Raw genomic sequence first — 20,937 nt, 5'->3', positions numbered from 1 at the left:
ATACCAATACGATGTTGAAATGTTTGTCATAATTTAAGTTATTATAACAACTATTATTCAAGCATTACTTGAGGCTTGTTAATCCCATAGACTGTAAAAAAAGAAAAAAGAATTATATATATTAATATTAAATCTATGGTTAATCCCCACTGACCCCTATCAAAGAGTTTTCCCCTATAAAAAAAAATCCCAACTTCATAGCATAACATGTTTACAGCCTGGTACAAAAACGGTTTTAGTCCCTATAGTTAATAGTTTAACTTATATTATATTAAGGCTTAAAAGCCAATAAAGATGCATACTGTTACAAGATGTATTTTGGTATAAAACCGGCATTTCAATTTAACCAATTATCCTGTATCATTAATACATGTCTGGAAAGTGTACAAAACGCTTAAAAATTCAGGGGGAAATTATTATTTTAATTGTGGATTGATTTCCTATCGAGGTAGGAGGTATATCCACAATTAAAATTCTTATCTAGTGCATTAGATTAGAAGGCGCCGCTACTCCGTCCCAACATGGCGACCGCGTCGACGTATCGCTCCAGCAGCGCGGTATGTAGAATGACGACTACGACCCTCCCTTCCTTTAGACCAAAATAGACAGTTGAGGGCAGTGCAGCAGCTGCGATAAACCAGAAATGGCTTCCACCGGAGTTCTTCCCTTCATTAGGGGGGTAGACCTCAGTGGAAACGACTTCAAAGTAAGTTTTTTTACACAATATTTGTTGATTTTATATCCATTGCTGTTGAGCAACTAACACGTTTAGCGAGCTAAAGCTATTTCAAGTTAGATGCTCGCAACAAAGCACGCTAAAACACTAGCTTAGCTAGCTTAACATTACTAGCATTGGGCGTTAGCCAGTTGTCAGATGTTTGACATGGACAAAGTAACGTAGCAGTCTGGTTTCTACCACAAGCGTCCTGCCAGGCGGTTAATATCTGTTTGTGGTTATGGGTTTGTAAAGCTAACGTTAGCATTGCTTCGTTATTTTTGTTAGCGCTTAGATTATTCTGGGTAGTTGGGCTCTTGTTTCCAACGTCACGTTAGCGAGCTAAGTTTTTTAGCTTTACATTTGGCTAGCTCTGGCTGTATGGGTCAGAAGCACAAGTTCCGATTCAGGACATGTCAGCTTTATCAGCGTTTAAGTTAGATAAGTATATTGTCAGACAATATTAACTAACGTTTTAGAGTTTGTTGACTCAATGTCGTCATACGTGTAGGTTTTGACACACATTGCTGGAGACTGGAAAAGCAACCTGGTGGCTGGCAGCAGTGACAGCTGACTGAGATCATTTGGCACGTATTTGAACTGACAGAACTATTTGTGTAACGTTACTTAATGCTAGCTGTCATGCCACTATTAAAGTAGTACAGATAAGCTGGAGAAATAACATGTTTATGTATCAGTTAGTGAATGGCTAGTCTCGCTTTGCCAGACCATCCTCCACACTGGATGGCTGATCGAATTTCAGATAGTGTAGGATGACATCATTTCCTCTGCCAAGTTGCTCCCTAGATCATAACGACTATAACTTTTCAGGTTTCTTATCGTGACTGTAATATAGTGTATGTAATGTAATATAGACTAAACATCACAGCTGGCCAAATGTCTGCAGATACTTTTGATACATTTTGGTAATGAGGTGGAAATGATGTTGAAGATGATCGAAGACAGCCTTTTTGCTTTATTTACTGGCCTTGCATTAAATGGCTTCCGCCAGTTCCAGTTAAACAGATCTCCATGTATTATGGGAACACTACATTTAGTGTCTTGTATGTGTCAATATTTCCGGTTCAAATGATTTTGGTAAAAAAAAAAAAAGATCAGGTGGATTTTATTTGCAACCTTGACCAACTTCATCACAATTTAACATTACAAAGACATAGCATTGATAAAGTCAATAGCAGTATGACTGATGTCAACAGTAATTCTGACGACTCTTCTTCTTTGTCTCCCACCTCTCTCCCCTGTCTGTCTTTACAGGGTGGGTACTTCCCAGAGCATGTCAAGTGTATGAGCAGTCTGCGATGGCTAAAACTGAACAGGACCGGACTGTGCTACCTCCCAGAGGAGCTGGCCTCTCTGCAGAAGCTGGTGAGACATTCAGGGCTTTTTGCTAGTTATTATCTTGTCCTCACATCTCTACATTTGGAGGCATTAATTCATAAGCATGGCATTGCTGATCTGTTCTCTGAGTCTTTATAAATAAGAATTAACACTCTTCTTCTTTAATATTGTTATGTTGTTTTTACCACCACCACAATGGCAGTAGTATTATTGTCTTTATTATCGCTAATAGTAATAGTAACAGTGTCAAAGTGTATGTTATTAGTCATAGGTTAGTAGTATTTTCATTGCATTTTGTTCATTGACTACTATATATATCAAATTATATTTATATAGTTAGATGTCCCATCTACAGTCATGTGAAAAAATTAGGACACGTGCTAAAGTTGAATAAAAAGAGGAATAAAAAAAAATCATCTTTTGGAAAGTGATCTTAATGCCTTAATTAAAAAAAATGAGGAAAAATCCAACCTTTAAGGACACCAATTTTCTTTGTGAATGAATAATGTATCGTAAATAAATAAATGTTCTTCCTTAAAATACAGGGGGCATATGTGAGTACACCCCTATGTTAAATTCCCATAGAGGAAGGCAGATTTTTATTTTTAAAGGCCAGTCATTTCATGGATCCAGGATACTATGCATCCTGATAAAGTTCCCTTGGCCTTTGGAATTAAAATAGCCCCACATCATCACATACCCTTCACCATACCTAGAGATTGGCATGGGGTACTTTCCATAAAATCATCTCTCAATGCAACTCAAACCAGCTATTAGGCTAATTAAAATAAAACCAAGATTGGATTTTTCCTCATTTTTTTAATTAATTAAATTAAAAATTAAGATCAATTTACTAAAGATGATTTTTTTATTCCTCTTTTTAGTCAACTTTAGCATGGGTGTCCTAATTTGTTCACATGACTGTATTACTGCATTGTTGATAGCATTATTGTTAATCTCTGAGTCAAAACATGCCTTTTTATTTTTGCTTGATGCGTGGGTAAGAAAGGACATCACATCAGCAGATAGGTGCATTTCATCAGCGATTAAGACCACACCCAGCCCTACTTTAATCCCCAATATCTTTGATAGGATTATCTAATCTAAACCTCCAAAGCTTCAGTCAGCAGGTGATCCATGCCAACGTGCTTGATCTTACCAGGAGTTGATAAATAAGATTAGTCTGTTATCATGGCTAGGAGTCAAAGTGTCTGTGGTGTGTTTATCTGACTCGATTTTATCCTGTTTGCAGTTAGGTCATTCTATTTCAAGGCATTAGTGCAAGAAGTACATTGCACAGCCGTCTCCATGACGAGGTGTTAGATGGGGTTTTAGTTTGTTTTGCACTGTGTATCTCTAAACAAAACCTCTGTGTTTTCCTTCTTCAGGAGCATATTTCAGTGAGTCACAACAGCCTGACTACTTTACATGGAGAACTGTCCAGCTTACCGAACCTACGGGTAACTGACAGCCACACACGCATAAGAAAATACACATAAAGAACGTGCCGATTTCTTCCACTTGTCATAAGCACTGTTGATTTCAATCTAATGCTTTGACTGTAGCCTGTTTCTACTTGTAGCAATGTGTAATTATAATAGTGCCCTAAATGTGTTTCACTATGTGCGCAGGCGGTGGTAGCCAGAGCCAACAACCTGAAAAACTCTGGAGTCCCCGATGACATCTTTCAGCTAGATGACCTCTCTGTGCTGGTATCTAATGATCTCACACAATCCCTCATTCTCTGCTTATCACACCCTTGAAGACTTTCTTTGTCAGTGTGCCCACACTTATTTTAACAACATGCTTCCTTTCCTTATATTCCGGTATTACCTTCCCTATTTTTCAATTGATTATAAAACTTTACTGTCACAAAAATAACTGCCACACATACAGTATTTTCTTTAAAAAAAAAAAAAAACAATACATTTCCCTTTTTTTCACCTTTAGGACCTGAGTTTCAATCAGCTGACAGAGATCCCCAGGGACCTGGAGAACAGCAGGAACATGCTGGTGCTGAATCTGAGCCACAACAGCATCGACTCCATCCCCAACCAGCTGTTCATCAACCTGACAGACCTGCTGTATCTGGATCTGAGTGACAACAAGCTGGACAGCCTGCCACCGCAGATGAGACGCCTGGTTCACCTGCAGACACTCACACTGAACAACAACCCGTTGATGCACGCCCAGTTGCGGTAAGAAGACAAGATTGTGTTTCTTTTATTTTTACCGCTATCCTTGACTTCCCACCTTCACCCAAACACTCGGGAAGTCATAGCTCATTCCAGTCATGTTAAGCCTAAAGCTAAGTGGTTAATTTACTTAGAAAACAGAAATATGCATTTATTTCATGCTGCTCTGACTCTCTTTATCTCTGTGTCTGAGCAGCCAGCTGCCAGCCATGGTGGCATTACAGACTCTCCACCTGAGGAACACCCAGAGGACCCAGAGCAACATGCCCACCAGCTTGGAGGGTCTGACACATTTAGCAGGTAACACACCACACACACACACACACACACACACACACACACACACACACACACACACACACACACACACAACTGGCACATTTTCCTTCTTATGTTTACCTCTTGGCTGTGTGGTACCTTTTTCATAAATGTGTCGCTTTGTTCATATCATCATACTCTGTCTGGGAAAACATTACTGTACTTTTTACAAACATGCGTTCCCTCTGTCCTTCCCGCCTCTCTCAGATGTTGACCTGTCATGTAACGACCTGACTCGGGTGCCAGAGTGCCTCTATTCACTGGGCAGTTTGAAGAGACTCAACCTAAGCAGTAACCAGATCTCAGAACTGTCCCTCTGCATTGACCAGTGGACTCAGCTGGAGACGCTTAACCTGAGCCGCAACCAGCTCACCTCATTGCCCGTAAGGACAATCGTAATTGCACAGCTGTTTCTAGAAGCCCCTCTTCTTTCTTTTTTTTTTTTTTTGTTTTTTTTTGCTACCGGGGTTTAGAAAGTTGCGTAGCTGGAGATGTTGCAATTCTGTTTGGGTGGTGGCAGAAATGTAAGAGATGAATATCTCAAAATCTGGGCAAACTATCTGCATGGCTAAATATAGAGAAATATGTGAATTTCGGTGAATCAACAATTGCTGAGCGTTTTATTAATCTGATTTACTTTCTTGCTAGAATTCTGTATTGTTGATCAAGCAGTTATTTAGATACGTTTACTTTTTTATAATTTGTGTATGATGTCTAACGTTTAAAGTTTGCTCGTGTGTCTCCTCCAGTCTGCAATCTGTAAGCTGTCCAAACTGAAGAAGCTGTATGTAAACTCCAACAAACTGGACTTTGATGGGGTTCCACCAGGCGTGGGCAAACTGTCCAGCCTCACTGAGTTCATGGCCGCTAACAACAACCTGGAGCTCATCCCAGAGGGACTATGCAGGTGAACAAACGCACAGATTGAGGGTGCTGTGGTTGATGATGCTTCTCTGTAAAATAAGATAAACTTTATTCTTCCACAATGTGGACAATTTTGCTTGGGCCAACCCTCTGTACATTTGGTTACGTGAATATGTGGTTTTGTGTTGTTTAGGTGTGGCAAGCTGAAGAAGCTGGTGCTGAATAAAAACCGCCTGGTAACACTGCCTGAGGCCATCCACTTCTTGACTGACTTAGAGGTAAAATACTAACACCGCTAGTAAAGTACTCAGATATTACTGGACTGAAACAGCATTTATATTGGGTAAAATGGTGCATTATGTGGGTTTGATTACTTTGTAAAAGTGTCACAAAGAGGATTCAATTATTTAAATTATTCATACTTTTGACTAAAACAAAGAATGTTTCGATAAAAAAAGAAATAAATCGCATACAGTTGGATAAAGTAAATGTTATATATGACATAGAATAGAAACATCATAAAAACTTGAGAACAATTTGAAATGATTACTATAAAGTGGTGTAAATTAGATAAATAATTCAATAAATAATGAATAAATAATTTGAATTATTAAACAAATAAATCATAATATAGTACAGTTCACGTTTCTGTAGGAATATTATAGAAATAATATCCAGGACCTAAAATGATTAAGCAATTAAACATAGTGCTCTGTAACGTCATAATGTTTGCATCTAATACATATATTTCATTAGATATTACGTAATCTCTACAAATACTATTAGTTTAGGAACAGATAAACACAAATATTTCTTCCTGTAGATGCTGGATGTGCGTGAGAACCCCAACCTGGTGATGCCTCCTAAACCAGCCGACACCGCAGCGGAGTGGTACAACATCGACTTCTCCCTGCAGAACCAGCTCCGGCTGGCCGGGGCCTCGCCTGCTACTGTAGCCGCTGCTGGAGGAGGTACGTCCGTCTGTAACTGTATGTAGAGTTTAGACATGAGTGTGTACAGTCAGGGTTCCGAATTCACTTTTTTGTCATCCATTGTTTGTTTTTTTGGATGGTGAGTGAATCAAATCTACCAGCTAATTTTGCCGTTTGTTCTTCTGTCAATAAAACGTGAGAATTTTCTAGAGGCTTAAATCCCTATCTATGTACGTGTGTCCAGGAGCCAGCCCCCGTGACCCCCTGGCGAGGAAGATGAGGCTCCGGAGGAGGAAGGACTGTTCTCAGGACGATCAGGCAAAGCAGGTGCTGAAGGGCATGAGTGATGTCGCACACGACAAGAACAACTTGGAGGTAAAGTAAAAGAATAGGAACGATGGCTACACAGCCCACAGGAAGGATAATGAACACGATAGGGTTCATTTATATTTTATTTACCAAGAAATCTGCTAATTTTGTAGGAGAACGGGGACTTGAAATATGCTGATTTAAAGGTCCGGCGCTGGGACAAGAGTATAGAGAAACCTCAACTGGACTACTCTGAGTTCTATACGGAGGATACAGGGCAGGTAATGTGTCTACCCTTTCTCAGCTACAATCAACCAAAGTTCCCCTAAAGATTGATTATACACATGTCATAGTTTTCTGCTTTGCTTGTACAGATATCAGTGTACATATCTCTTCTCTTTCACCGCCTACAGGTTCCAGGTGTATCAGTGTGGCAGATAGAGAACTTTGTTCCAATGCCAGTGGATGAAACTTTCCATAGCAAGTTCTATGAGGCTGATTGCTACATCATCCTCAAGGTAACAAATCAAATCTGCCATCATTTACAGGAGCCACATGTCAGTTGATTGTACAGACTATCATTACTTAGATTATCATCAGACAAATTGGATTAATAAAACATAGATTATTCTTGGCGACAGCTGGAACATCTGTAAGCCTTCAAGTACTGTATTTGCCAATACATCTTTGTCACATGCTTCTTTTTGCAATTGTAGACCTTCCTGGATGACAACGGCGCGTTGAACTGGCAGATCTTCTACTGGATCGGCCAGGAGGCCACTCTGGACAAGAAGGCCGGCTCTGCCATCCATGCCGTCAACCTCAGAAATTTCCTTGGGGCAGAGTGCAGGACAATACGCGAGGAGATGGGAGACGAGAGCGAGGAGTTCAGTGCCGTATGTAGAAATACTTTACATACAGTATAAATATATTATGGTTCACACAGAAATTTACACTAGGGCCCTATTTTATTTTTCCCAAATTCTGTGTTTTTCATTTTTATTTTTCTGAACTGTTTTACAATTTAAGCACATTTTGTCATCAGAAAGAGTGCCTAAAATTGTGTAAGATTAATTAAATTTCAACATAATAAGAAGAAAATATTCAAAATGTATTGAATATCAATGGATTTGTTGTAACACAACATTAACTTTTTTATTTTTTAAAGAGGTGCTTTAATACAGTTATAAAACAAAAAATTCCATCCTTTTGTAAAATAAAGTGCTTCACATTTGAGCTTCGCCTTATAAATGAAACGTACATGTAGGATGTGACGGTTGATCTTAGTTGTATTTATCCCATATTTATCACAGTAAAACATCAAATAAAACGTTTTAAAAATGCTGTTCTTTAATTGATGAATGCGGTACAAAATCTCTATACGTGTATAAACCTCCAACCACTACGTGCTGTTTTAAATGACAGTTTTTGTCATGTGTGCAGGTGTTTAACAATGAGATCTCCTACATTGAGGGAGGAACATCCAGCGGATTCTACACTGTGGAGGACACAAACTATCCTGTCAGGTAAGCTGGAAGGAACCTTTTTTCAGAAAATGCCAACATTTCCATTAGTCTTCTTTCTTCCTTCTAAGTCAAGTCAAATTTTTTGTATTTTTTATCTTTGCCTTTTGATTATTGTAATCTTGTCAGAAACATGTTTTGAAAAGCTATTTAAAATCAAATTTATGTAGAGTATGACTTAGTTTTGTCAGTTTATAGCTTGCACATTCAGCTATAGTTAGAAGCACATTCTGTGACTGCTGCATCTTTTTGGTCTGGAAACTCAGGTTTTATCCTTTTTTGTGTCTATCAGGTTGTACAGAATTTATGGCAAGAAAAACATCAGACTGGAGTCTGTACCAGTGAAGGCCTCATCCCTCGACCCTCGGTAGCGTGACATGACAAACACTCGCATAGTTTGCCACATCCTCCAGCACAAATACTCCCTTGCTAATGCTTTGCATCACTCCTCTCTCTTTTTGGCATAATCACTGCATTTACTGTAGTCCTTCAGTTGATTTGTTGCTCATTTCTTCCTGCTGCTATTTGATATGCACACTTTGTCTCATTTAGTGTGGAACTAACATCCTGTCTTTTTCTTTTTGGCAGGTATGTCTTCTTGTTGGACACAGGGCCGGAGATCTTTATCTGGAGAGGAGCCAACGCTACTCTCAGCGGCACAACAAAGGCCAGGTACGACACAAATCAATAAGTAATACACACTTTTCTGCCACTTGGAAGACAAGTCTCAAGTTGGTTTCCATGTTTGGGACACAATTAAACAAAATAAAAAAATGTAGTGACAAAACTAAGTCATACTCTACATAAATTTGATTTTAAGTAGCTTTTCAAAACATGTTTCTGACAAGATTACAATAATCAAAGGCAAAGATAAAAAATCTAAAAAATTTGACTTGACTTAAAAGGAAGAAAGAAGACTAATGGAAATTTTGGCATTTTCTGAAAAAAAGTTCCTTCCAGCTTACCTGACAGGATAGTTTGTGTCCTCCACAGTGTAGAATCCGCTGGATGCAAAGAGTTTGTGTGCATTGTTTTCATTTTTCAGGTTATTTGCTGAAAAGATCAATAAAAATGAGCGTAAGGGGAAGGCGGAGATCGCAACCGTCATGCAGAGCCAGGAGCCTCCGGGGCTCTGGGAGGTACTGGGAGGACAACCGGAGGAGATCAAGAAACACGTACCAGATGACTTCTCTCCTGTCAGACCTAAACTATACAAGGTAAATCTTTTTAATAGCCTTTATACAGTATCGTCTCCATAACTGACTTCATCGTGTGAATGTTAACATGCTCTACAGTAGAAGTGTGCACGCAGTGTTAAAGTAGTGCAGGTGTAATGCAAATTAGTCAGTGTTGTAGGAGGTCTGTAAGATCCACTGTTGAGCTTCTGCTCACGTGTAACTGTAACTGTTTCTCTATGCTCCGCGCCGGCCATAGCCGTAGCCGGAGGCATTCTTTTTTTCAGGTTGTCCTTCTGTCCGGCCTTTTCTCAGGAACGCAATATCTCAGGAACGCCTTGCAGGAATTTTCTCCAAATTTGGCACAAAGGTCCGCTTGGACTCAGTCAGGATGAACTGATCATTTTTTTTCTCATTGTCCTGTAGGTGGGCTTGGGTCTGGGCTACCTGGAGCTGCCACAGATTAACTACAAGCTGTCAGTCGAACACAAAGACCACAAGGTCAAACTGGACACTTTGCCCGAGATGAGACTGGTATGTTTGTCTACTGCATATTCTCTAGAAGGTATGATTTTATTTCCTACTTCCTCCTCCGTAATTTCCATCCCTCTTCTCAGGTGCAGTCTCTGCTGGACACAAAGTGCGTGTACATCCTCGACTGCTGGTCTGACGTGTTCATCTGGATCGGGAGGAAGTCCCCACGCCTTGTCCGAGCTGCTGCCTTAAAACTGGGTCAGGAGATCTGCTCCATGCTGCACCGGCCCAAACATGCCTGCGTCACCCGCAACCTGGAGGGCACCGAGTGCCAGGTAATACCGCACCACTTCAAATACTGCTGCTGCAGAAAACAATACCGTCCACTTGCTTTACCTGCCTGTATTAGTCTTGGTCTGTTGTGTAGGGATACTGTCTATAAATACACCTTACTGGCCACTTGCAGTCTCACAAATAAATTTATGTGCATATAGAAACCCCATACAATGTCTGTGTAAGTGTAAAGTTGCTGTTTAAATAGTTTATTCTACACCCTTGGAAATACATCATAATGTAAAGTACCACCTGCATTATATTGTGCATCAAATCCAGTGTAATGGTAAACAAATTGGTTAAATGCTGTTATTAAGTCTAAGTTTCTGAACAGTTCAGCACAGTATAACGTAATCTTAGTTGCTCTTCTTCCTCAGGTGTTTAAGTCCAAGTTTAAGAACTGGGATGATGTGTTGAAGGTGGACTACACCAGAGCAGCTGAGACTGTACAACAGAAGGACAACCTGCAGGGCAAGGTGTGTTTGTGTGTGCGTGCGTGATCTAAATGTTGATACTTAATAGCAGGCTACCAGTCAAATGCTACTAATAACCTGAAATGGGTCTAGTGGCTCATAAAATACTTATTTAAAATATCCACTGACCAAAACCAGAAATATGTTAGATGTTTGCATGTGTGTGTGTGTGTGTGTGTGTGTGTGTGTCCTCAGATTTAGCTGCTTGTGTCTGGTTAGCACAGTAAGTGTTTATCTGCATTTTCTCTCTCAGGTGAAGAAGGATGCAGAGCAGAAAGACAAGATGAAAGCTGACCTCACAGCCCTCTTCCTGCCCAGGCAGCCAGCCATGCCCCTAACTGAGGTAACGACACACACATGGTTATTCTTTGCCATTATACTCACTATTTCGATGGGTAAATTACACAAACACGAAAGATGTTCTTTTAGCCTCCACTTCTTTACATATTTATCTTTTTATCTGCCCATTGCACACAGTGCTTAAACTACTTAAACAGCTATTTTGTATATATTTGTTTGTGTATTTCTTGCTTGTTCTTATTAATGTTTAATATGTTTGTTTGTTTGTGTATGTATACACCGATCACCAAGGCAAACTCCGCATAGGGTAACTATTGTGGCAATAAATTTCTTTCTGATTTCTCTCTAGGCTGAACAATTGATGGATGAGTGGAATGAGGACCTGGATGGCATGGAAGGATTTGTGTTGGAAGGAAAGAAGTTTGCTCGCCTGCCTGAGGAGGAGTTTGGGCACTTCCACACCCAGGACTGCTATGTCTTCCTCTGCAGGTAGGGATGTGCCGGACAATTACAGTTTATGGAGTGTACAGGGTAGGGGTGCATGATATATCGACGCAATATCACGTTGCGCATTATTATATCGAAAGTGTCGCGATAAGTATACAAAATTTAGTTTATCTTGTGGAGCGCTGCGTCCCGTCCGTTGGCTGTCTGGCTTAGTTGTGTTTGATTTAGAGCCTGCTTGAAACGCTGTAATGATCATGTTTCATTGGCCAGTTACCGTGCCACTTGCACATGTTAGTACACGTCAGCACACAGGTCCACTACGTGACAAACCCTATGGAGCGTACCACGTGTGTGCATATTTCAACAGGGTGACAGTTAGAGCTGGGCAATATATCGAAATTATATCGATATCGTGATATAAGGCTAGATATCGTCTTAGATTTTGGATATCGTAATATGGCATAAGTGTTGTCTTTTCCTGGTTTTAAAGGCTGCATTACAGTAAAGTGATGTACTTTTCTGAACTTACCAGACTGTTGTAACTGTTGTTCTATTATTTGCCTTTACCCACTTAGTCATTATATCCACATTACTGATGATTATTTATCAAAAATCTCATTGTGTAAAAATTTTGTGAACGCACCAATAGTCAACACCACAATATCGTTGCGGTATCGATATCGAGGTATTTGGTCAAAAATATCGTGATATTTGATTTTCTCCATATCGCCCAGCCCTTAAGTGAAGAAATAGATAGAGACAACTAAACGGAGCAAATCAGAGAAGCGAAAGAAAAGTTGTGTCCTGTTCTCTTTATTTATTTATTTATTTATTTATTTATTTATTTTATACTGTCCAACCAGTAAAACATGTCCTGTTCTATAGACATGGTCTTTATTTATTTATTCATGTTGGACCAGTCCAATATGACCGTCAGTTGAAATAAACCTTGTGTTGTGAGAAAACTTGTTTTAATTTGTTATGATTCTATTTTGATGCATTTTCCCGTAACTTTTGTAATTTTACATATGTTTAAAAATATCGAAATTAATATTGATATCACAATATTCATAATCAATATCGCAATATCACATTTTGTCAATATCGTGCAACCCTAGAACAGGGCCATACCTTAATACAAAAACTGATATTTGTTCATTTACACAGAAGAGAAGTGGCATCACTGGCTCGACACTGTTCTGTCAAAGAGTCCTTGTCTTCCACTAATCTCACTGTGCCTTCTTAGATACTGGGTACCTGTGGAGTACGAAGAGGAGGAGAAGGAGAAGAAGGAGGGGGGGAGTGGTGAAGGAGGAGAAAAGAGTGCAGCAGCAGAGGAGGAGGAGGACAAACAGCCCGAGGAGGACTTCCAGTGTGTAGTGTACTTCTGGCAGGGCAGGCAGGCCTCCAACATGGGCTGGCTCACTTTCACCTTCTCCCTGCAGAAGAAGTTTGAGAGTCTTTTCCCTGGAAAACTGAAGGTATTGTCATAGATTTGTTACGCGTTCTTGGACAATGTTGCGCTGAAATTCAGACTCTGAGCATAAAATGCTAACCACAACCTTTCTTGCTGTTTAGGTGGTGCGTATGACCCAGCAGCAGGAGAACCTCAAGTTCCTCTCCCATTTCAAGAGGAAGTTCATCATCCACAAAGGGAAGAGGAAACAGAAGACTGACTCTGCTCAGCCCTCCCTCTACCACATACGCACCAATGGCAGCGCACTTTGCACCAGGTAGACATAGTTCTATTATCACCTATTATCAGATTCACACACACACCAAGTCCTGGTCAGTTTAAAGAAACTATTTTTTTTTTCTCTCTTAGGACAATCCAGATTGGAACAGATTCTAGCAATCTCAACTCAGAGTTTTGCTTCATTCTCAAGGTTGCGATTTCTTTTCTTACAAAAACAACAATATACCAATTATTTGTATCCCAGAGTCCTACCAGAGATCTCTCCCCTGTGTCTCCTCCTACTTTTATACTGTTTATATAAAGATCAAAAAAGTCCTCTCTTTGGTTTCTGTGTAACAGCGTATGTTGTCTGCAGGTACCGTTTGAGAGCACAGACAATCAGGGCATCGTTTACACCTGGGTGGGCAGAGCTGCTGACCCCGACGAAGCCAAACTGGCCGAGGACATCATGAACAACATGTTCGATGACACGTACAGCAAACAGGTAAGTGTGTATGCGCACGTGTGCCTTTGTAGGAATGTAATATTCCTATATTCATTTCTTTTTCATTCTGTGTAACTTGAAATACTCCAAAAAGATACTCTCAAGTATAAATCTGCACACACATTATCTCACACTATAAGCTCCCATTTCAACATCAATTTCAGTTCCTTTCATTGCTGAACTAAACTGAGTTGAGCATTCAAATATTTCAAATAAACGGTAAATACTCTGACATATAAAAGAAATAATTTCACCCCCAAAAAGAAATTTGAAATATTTGCACTAATGAAATACTTATACACTGTAGGGGTGGGGGGGGGAATCGATACAGCATAGTATCGCGATATTTTCTGTGGCAATACTGTATCGATACACAGACGCCAAGTATCGATCTTTTATTATATATGTGTTGGTCAATCTGTCTGCTTGATAATCCCATTTTGCAGCAATGAAATTGAAGTGAGATGAACAAACAGAGAAATGTATCTTTTTTAGATAAAACAGATGTTGACAAAGTTTCCATTTGGGGACATCATTTGAAATTGGGAAAAATTTGAAGTTTGAAAAAAGGTAGTAATTGCAATATATCGCTGAATATTGCAATACGTTTAAAATCGCAATAATATTGTATCGTGGCAGAAGTATCGTGATGATATCGTATCGTGAGGCCTCTGCTGATTCCCACCCCTAACACACTGTCTATAGCACTGACCACCTTCCTCTCTGTAAAGTGTGTATGAAAAACTATTTGCATCCAGAGTTGAGACAGATTCTTCAGCTGCTGTGCAATGTCTATGTATTTTTTTGGTGTGTCTCTCAATTATCAATTTGTCTCCAAGGTAATTAATGAGGGGGAGGAGCCAGAGAACTTCTTCTGGGTGGGGATTGGTTCTCAGAAGGAGTATGACGAAGATGCAGATTATATGAAATACGCTCGGCTCTTCAGGTGAGTGAATGAGCCGTTTTTCGAGTAGGTATAATTTAGTCATTCTAGTTAAAAGAAGTATGTGTAGAATTATAAAATAAATATGTGATTAAATATGTGACTATCTGCTTCTCTCTTTTTGCCGCTCATCTCTTATCTGTCTGTATCTATCATCCCGCTTTCTCCTTTCCATCCACTGTCCCCCCCCCTCCCTTTCTGCCTTTCCCTCCTGCAGGTGTTCGAACGAGAAGGGTTATTTCTCCGTGTCTGAGAAGTGCTCAGACTTCTGTCAGGACGACTTGGCCGATGATGACATCATGCTGCTGGACAACGGCAAAGAGGTAACAACTGATTATAGATTTGTCTGAATGTCTACAATGGAATCGGTTTGATTTCATCATTTCATTTATTACTGTGTGATTGTTTCTTGTTTTCCCTTAGGTGTACATGTGGGTCGGTAATCAGACCAGCCAGGTGGAGATCAAACTTAGTCTCAAAGCCTGCCAGGTTAGTTCAAAACTGTGTAGAAACGTCTTGGTGTATATATATATATATATACATTTTACTAAATCCTTTTCCTCTCCAGGTTTACATCCAGCACATGCGCTCTAAGGACACTGCACAGCCCAGAAAGCTGCGACTGGTGCGGAAGGGGAACGAGCCCCACTGCTTCTCGCGCTGCTTCCACGCCTGGGGAGCTTTCAAAACTACCCTAGCATAGACAAACGCATCCATCAAATGTATTCGCTGCCATGTCATTTTCTACCAGTAAGATGATGATGATGATGATGATGATGATGTCTATGCCTAACCTAGCTTTACATGAGCTCTGATTCCCCCACCCCCCTCACGCTCAGCGCTGCTGTTCAACAGCCTCTTGACTAACTGCAAAAACAGATTTAAGTTCAGCACAACATCCCAATGAGTGAGGTCCTTCTGGTCAAGAAGCTGTTGACTGTTTCCTGTCTTTTGGACAAACGGCTAAATATCACTTTTTTTCTACGAGCTTTTTTAGCAGTAAGTCTGAATACTGTTGTTAAATGAAAGAAGAGAATTATGTTTTGAGATAAAATAGGTCTAAGGTGTACAGAGGCTTTATACAAACCCAAAGGGAGGGGTAATGCCCTAACATATCAATCTGTTCTGCTGCTTTCACGTGGCTCGTGCTGCATGTTCAATAGTTTTCCGTGGATGAGGGTTGAGTGCACATCACTGCAGGAGTCACTCCATGCTTGGTGCCATTTTACGCAGCTTATTTGAAGCAGTTTAGGGCAGGTACAAGTTGATTTTACAGTTTGTATTTGTTTGTTTTCATCATTAAGGGACTGAATAGAAAACAGCACTATAATTGTTGGAGGAATGTTGGTTTATACATAATTTTTGTTGTTGTGCGAACTATACATTGTATGATTGTGTGTTGGCCCCATGCGCCTTCATTGAAATAGGGATGGCCCCTTTCCCCAGAGTCTGATTGGTCACTCTTCTCACCTCCTCTAACTTGTCCACAGATCTAAGTGCAAAGTAAAACCTTTTTGTACGTTTCAACCCAAAAAAAAATGACTTTCATTTAAAGATGCTTTGGACAGTCATTTGTTAAACAGTTCAATTTATTTGGCCAAAGAAATCTTGAGCAGAGGTCCGTGTCCAAGTTATAGTGTGAGACAGAGCCTTGTGTTATGTTTAAGGACAGATGTTTAAATGTGCAGTCAGTAGCGCCCGGGAGATACTGAAACTAAATAAAACTGTATTCTTGAATGTTACAGGCTGCATTCAACTTGTCAACGTGTTTAATATTATCTTGCTTTTCTGGAGCTGAGGGGACAAGAAAAGATGAAGAGTTTCTTTCCAAGGTTTTTATTCAATGGGAGATCTTTTGCAGCATATGAGAGACATATCTTAATAAATACAGTGATTTCTGGTTTGTTGTAAGGTTAACGGATGATCGGTTTTAACAGAACTGCTGCACTGCTTCTTGTGATTATGAGACCTGTGTAGTGTGCAGGCATTGGTCCATGCAAGATCTATTTATGTACCGTATTCTCAAATGGCTGTAACTACCATCATTTTGTTTCTTTATACTTTATTTTTGTGGGGTGAATTGTATGCCTGGTAGTGTGTTTGAGTCCTACACATATATGAATGGGTGTATATGAATATGTGCACATGCTCCTGATGCCACCTGCAGATGCTTTATTTATGTATTTTATATTAAAATAAAATCTCAGATCACATATTTTGTCATCCGGCCTTCTTTTTGCACTGATGTCATTTTACAATTAAAGACCCTGCACAGGTGTTTTGGGTGGATTTGTTTGGCATACTTCTGTTTTTATGACGCATTACACTCGGCCTTTCCAATTTCCCAGTTTGTGCATCTCCAATTCCTCTCCTGAATTCCCCTCCTCACGTCTTAGCCCCGCCCACAGGAGATTTGAGCAGAAGTGTTCACAGGGGTGTAGCACAAAATTCTGGGCTCTGTAGAAAGGCATTTTCTATGGGCCCCTCCCCGTATCCACAGCTATTCATTCTAGCATCTTTTTGGGCCCTCCTCACATGAGGGCCCTGGGTACTCAGTCCCCTTTTTCCCCCCAGTCCGATGCTATATATTTATAATAGCCTATGGCCTACATACACAGTATGGCTATATAGTGTAAAACACTACAAATGTTTGTATGAAAAGAACTATACAAATATAAAGGCTAGGCATATACTGTATTATACACACAAACGCACTCTAGGCTATCTGCGTGGATCGGCTCTTTATCTGCCACCTTCCACCCACCCACCTGAATGAATTATTTTCTCCGATGTAGAGCATGGACGTTTAACTGGCCCTTGGCTGTCCCTGCAGGCTCCGTTGCTTTTTAAATGATGTATTGTAGTAATGTTTAAGTGTTTTCTATAACAATTTACTTTAATGATTAGAGATGCTGTTTGTAAAAGTTTCCACGTGCGCAGTGCCACTGCACCTGGTATCGTCGGATATCTCAGACGATCTTACAAATGAAGCTGTCTGTGAGACAGCAGCTCTGCTATGTTCACCTTTTAGAGAAAGTTAATATTTTCCTTGTTGATTGTGTATTATTTCACCCACCCCTTATTAATCAGAATAATAATTTGTAAGATCTGACCGGCCGATCCGAAAAAGTCTCAGTATAGTATGTCGAAAAAAAGTCATAAAAAGTATATAGTATACATAGTATAGTATGTAGAAAACAGTGATAAAAAAAGTCATAGTATGGTCTGTCGAAAAAAGTAATAAAAAGTCATAGTAAAGTTTATCGAAAAAGTCATGGTATAATATGTCGAAGAAAACTGATAAAAAGGTCATAGTATAGTATTTCGAAAAAGTCATAGTATGCTATGTTGAAAAAAGACATAGTATTGTATTTCGAAAAAAGTCTTACAAAAGTCATAGTATAGTAAGTTGAAAAAAGTAATAAAAAAGTCAGTATAGCATATCGAAAAAAGTTGGAAAAAGTCATAGTATAGTATGTCGAAAAAGTCATACAAAAGTCATAGTATAGTGTGTCGAAAAAGTTATACAAAAGTCATAGTATAGTGTGTCGAAAAAAGTGATAAAAAAGTCATAGTATAGTATGGCATAAAAATGTTATAAATAGGCATAGTATGGTATGGCATAAAAATGTTATAAAAAGTCATAGCATAGTATGTCGAAAAAAGTGATAAGTCATAGTATAGTATGTCGAAAAGTCATAGTATAGTATGTCAAAAAAAGTCCTAGTATAGTATGTCGAAAAAGTCTTATAAAAGTCATAATATGTTCAAAGATTCGAAAAAAAAAAGTCATAGTATTGTATGTAGAAAAAAGTCATTGTATAGTATGGCATCAAAATTTTATATAAAGTCATAGCATAGTATGTCGAAAAAAGTGATGTCATAGTATATTATTTCGAGAGTATAGTATGTCAAAAAAGTCACAGTATGTCGAAAAAAGTCGTAAAAAATTCATAGTATAAGTATGTTAAGAAATGTCGAAAAAAGTCATAGTATTGTATGTCGAAAAAAGTGATTAAAAAGTCACAATATAGTGACTATAATATTATAGAAAGTTGAAAAAAATTTCAAAGTATAGTATGTCGAAAAAGTCATAAAAAAGTAATATGAAAAAAGTCATAAAAAAAGCATGTCGTAAAAAGTCATAGTATAGTATGTCGAAAAAAGTGATAAAAAGTCACAGTATAGTATGTCAAAAAAAGTCATAAAAAAGTCATAGTATAGTATGTTGAAAAAGTCATAGTACAGTATGTCAAAAAAAAGTGATAAAAAATTTCAAAGTATAGTATGTCGAAACAAAAGTGATAAAAACGTAATGTATAGTACGTCGAAAAAGTCATACAAAAGTCATAGTATAGTATGTCGAAAAAAGTCATAGTATAGTATGTTGAAAAAAGTTGGAAAAAGACAGTATATTATGTCAAAAAAAAAAAAAAAAACTCGTAGTATAGTATGGCATAAAAATGTTATAAAAAGTCATAGCGTAGTATGTCGAAAAAAGCATAGTATAGTATGTCGAAAAAGTCGTAAAAAAGTCATATTATAGTATGTTCAAAAATTTAAAAAAACATTCATAGTATAAGTACGTTAACAAATGTCAAAAAAAGTAATATTATAGTAAGAAAAAAGTCATAATATTGTATGTTGAAAAAAGTGATAAAAAGTCACAATATAGTGACTATAATATTATAGCAAGTTGAAAAATTCGTAGTATAGTATAGTGTGTCAAAAAAGTCATAAAAAAGTCATTGTATAGTATATCGAATAATTCGAAAAAGTCATAGTATATATGTCGAAAAATGTCATGAGTCATAGTATAGTATGTCGAAAAAAGTCACAGCTGAGTATGTTTAAAAAAAATGTGATAGAAAAGTCATAGTATAATATGTGGAAAAAAGTGATAAAAATGTCATAGTATAGTATGTCGAAAAAAATTATGAAAAAGTCATAGTATAGTATGTCGAAAAAAATTATGAAAAAGTCATAGTATAGTATGTCGAAAAAAGTAATAAGTCATAGGCCTACTATAGCATGTGGAAAAAAAGTGATAAAAATGTCATAGTATAGTATGTCGAAAAAAACAATGAAAAAGTCATAGTATAGTATGTCGAAAAAAGTAATAAGTCATAGTATGTCGAAAAAGTCATACTGTTTTATTTCACACCTATCTAGGCACCAATCCACTCTCACTGCTTTGGTCTGAATGGGGACTTGATGAACCCACTGATTCCCAACCCAACTCCCTACACACTGAGCTACTGCCAGATTTAGTACAATATGTCAGATAATGTGAGAAAATGTCATAGTATAGTATGTCATAAAAATGTCATTAATGTCATAGTATAGTATGGCATAAAAAAGTTATAAAAAGTCATAGCATATTTTGTGGAAAAAAGTGATAAAAAAAGTCATAGTATAGTGTGTCAAATTCTTTTTATAAAAATGTCATAGAATAGTATGTCGAAAAAAGTCATAGTGTAGCGTGTCGAAAAATTCGAAAAAGTCATAGTATATATGTCGAAAAAAGTCATGAGTCATAGTATAGTATGGCGAAAAAAGTCATAGTAGAGTATGTGGAAAAAAAGTAATAAAAATGTCATAGTATAGTATGTCGAAAAAAATAATGAAAAAGTCATAGTATAGCAGGGGTGGCCAACCAGTTAGGTATAAAGAGCCACAAAAAAAAATGCACCATAGCAAAAAGCCACACAACACATGCACGTCCACACTACAACAGCAACAGTGTCTTCCAGATCTAATGACAGTCATAATACATAGCAGTTTTCATAGTTTTTTTTCTCACTTAGATTGACTCAGTGGGAAACCTGACAGTCTTTGTTATCCACAATCCTTTTCAGGTCTTGCTTGAACTCGGTTGTGGCCACTCGAAGCAACTCTTTCACTCATTTGTCACTAAAGGGGCTTTCAAACAATCGGATTCAGCAGTGAAAGGGTTAACGAGGAAGGTGATCTGTGGCCGCTGTTTTTCCTCAGGTTGCAGAATCTGTCCTCAAAACTCTGCTGCATTATTTTCCATTTTAAAATAATTGGCAAATGTATTGGCAGTATTGGCAGATGCATTCAAATGTGTTTTTTTGTTTACTTATCTGAAATACTGTATGTTTCAGAAAAGTTAAAAACAATCAACCAATGACACAGCCCCCAGCCACACAGTAAGAGCCTCACAGGAGCAGGCAAAGAGCCACATACGGCTCAAGAGCCACAGGTTCGCCACCCCTGTAGTATAGTATGTCGAAAAAAGTAATAAGTCATAGTATGTCGAAAAAGTCATAGCATTTTAGTTCACACCTGTCCACACTTGCTGCTTTGGTCTGTGTGGGGATTTGAACTGATGACCCACTGGTACCCAACCCAACTCCCTACACACTGAGCTACT

At 38.5% G+C, this 20,937-nt stretch overlaps 1 protein-coding gene across 1 annotated transcript; it reads left to right on the top strand.

Annotated features, from left to right (window-relative positions):
• Positions 1-587: 587 nt before the first annotated feature.
• flii (FLII actin remodeling protein) lies at positions 588-16,753 on the top strand. The gene is made up of 31 exons (XM_031320781.1): positions 588-706; positions 1,991-2,101; positions 3,463-3,534; positions 3,706-3,786; positions 4,025-4,272; positions 4,466-4,569; positions 4,795-4,970; positions 5,337-5,494; positions 5,645-5,729; positions 6,275-6,422; positions 6,628-6,758; positions 6,866-6,973; positions 7,106-7,210; positions 7,409-7,588; positions 8,136-8,218; positions 8,508-8,582; positions 8,804-8,887; positions 9,261-9,432; positions 9,817-9,924; positions 10,008-10,199; positions 10,575-10,673; positions 10,924-11,013; positions 11,320-11,459; positions 12,664-12,898; positions 12,996-13,150; positions 13,243-13,303; positions 13,469-13,597; positions 14,437-14,543; positions 14,758-14,863; positions 14,964-15,029; positions 15,109-16,753. Exons 1-31 carry the CDS (start codon positions 644-646, stop codon positions 15,241-15,243), a joined length of 3,807 nt encoding a protein of 1,268 aa, XP_031176641.1. The 5' UTR covers positions 588-643; the 3' UTR covers positions 15,244-16,753.
• The last annotated feature ends 4,184 nt before the right edge of the window (positions 16,754-20,937 follow it).

This window comes from Sander lucioperca, chromosome 21 (genome assembly GCF_008315115.2).
Source record: "Sander lucioperca isolate FBNREF2018 chromosome 21, SLUC_FBN_1.2, whole genome shotgun sequence".
Taxonomy (NCBI): Eukaryota; Metazoa; Chordata; class Actinopteri; order Perciformes; family Percidae; genus Sander; species Sander lucioperca.
Note: the sequence above shows the minus strand (reverse complement) of the source record. Positions and strands in the feature narration are given on the sequence as shown.

Bases quoted from the DNA above. Each gene is read 5' to 3' on its own strand.
- flii (XM_031320781.1), top strand. From the start codon at position 644: ATGGCTTCCACCGGAGTTCTTCCCTTCATTAGGGGGGTAGACCTCAGT. The intron at 13,304-13,468 runs GTTGCGATTTCT...TGTTGTCTGCAG, and splicing joins AGTTTTGCTTCATTCTCAAG to GTACCGTTTGAGAGCACAGA. The intron at 13,598-14,436 runs GTAAGTGTGTAT...TTTGTCTCCAAG, and splicing joins ATGACACGTACAGCAAACAG to GTAATTAATGAGGGGGAGGA.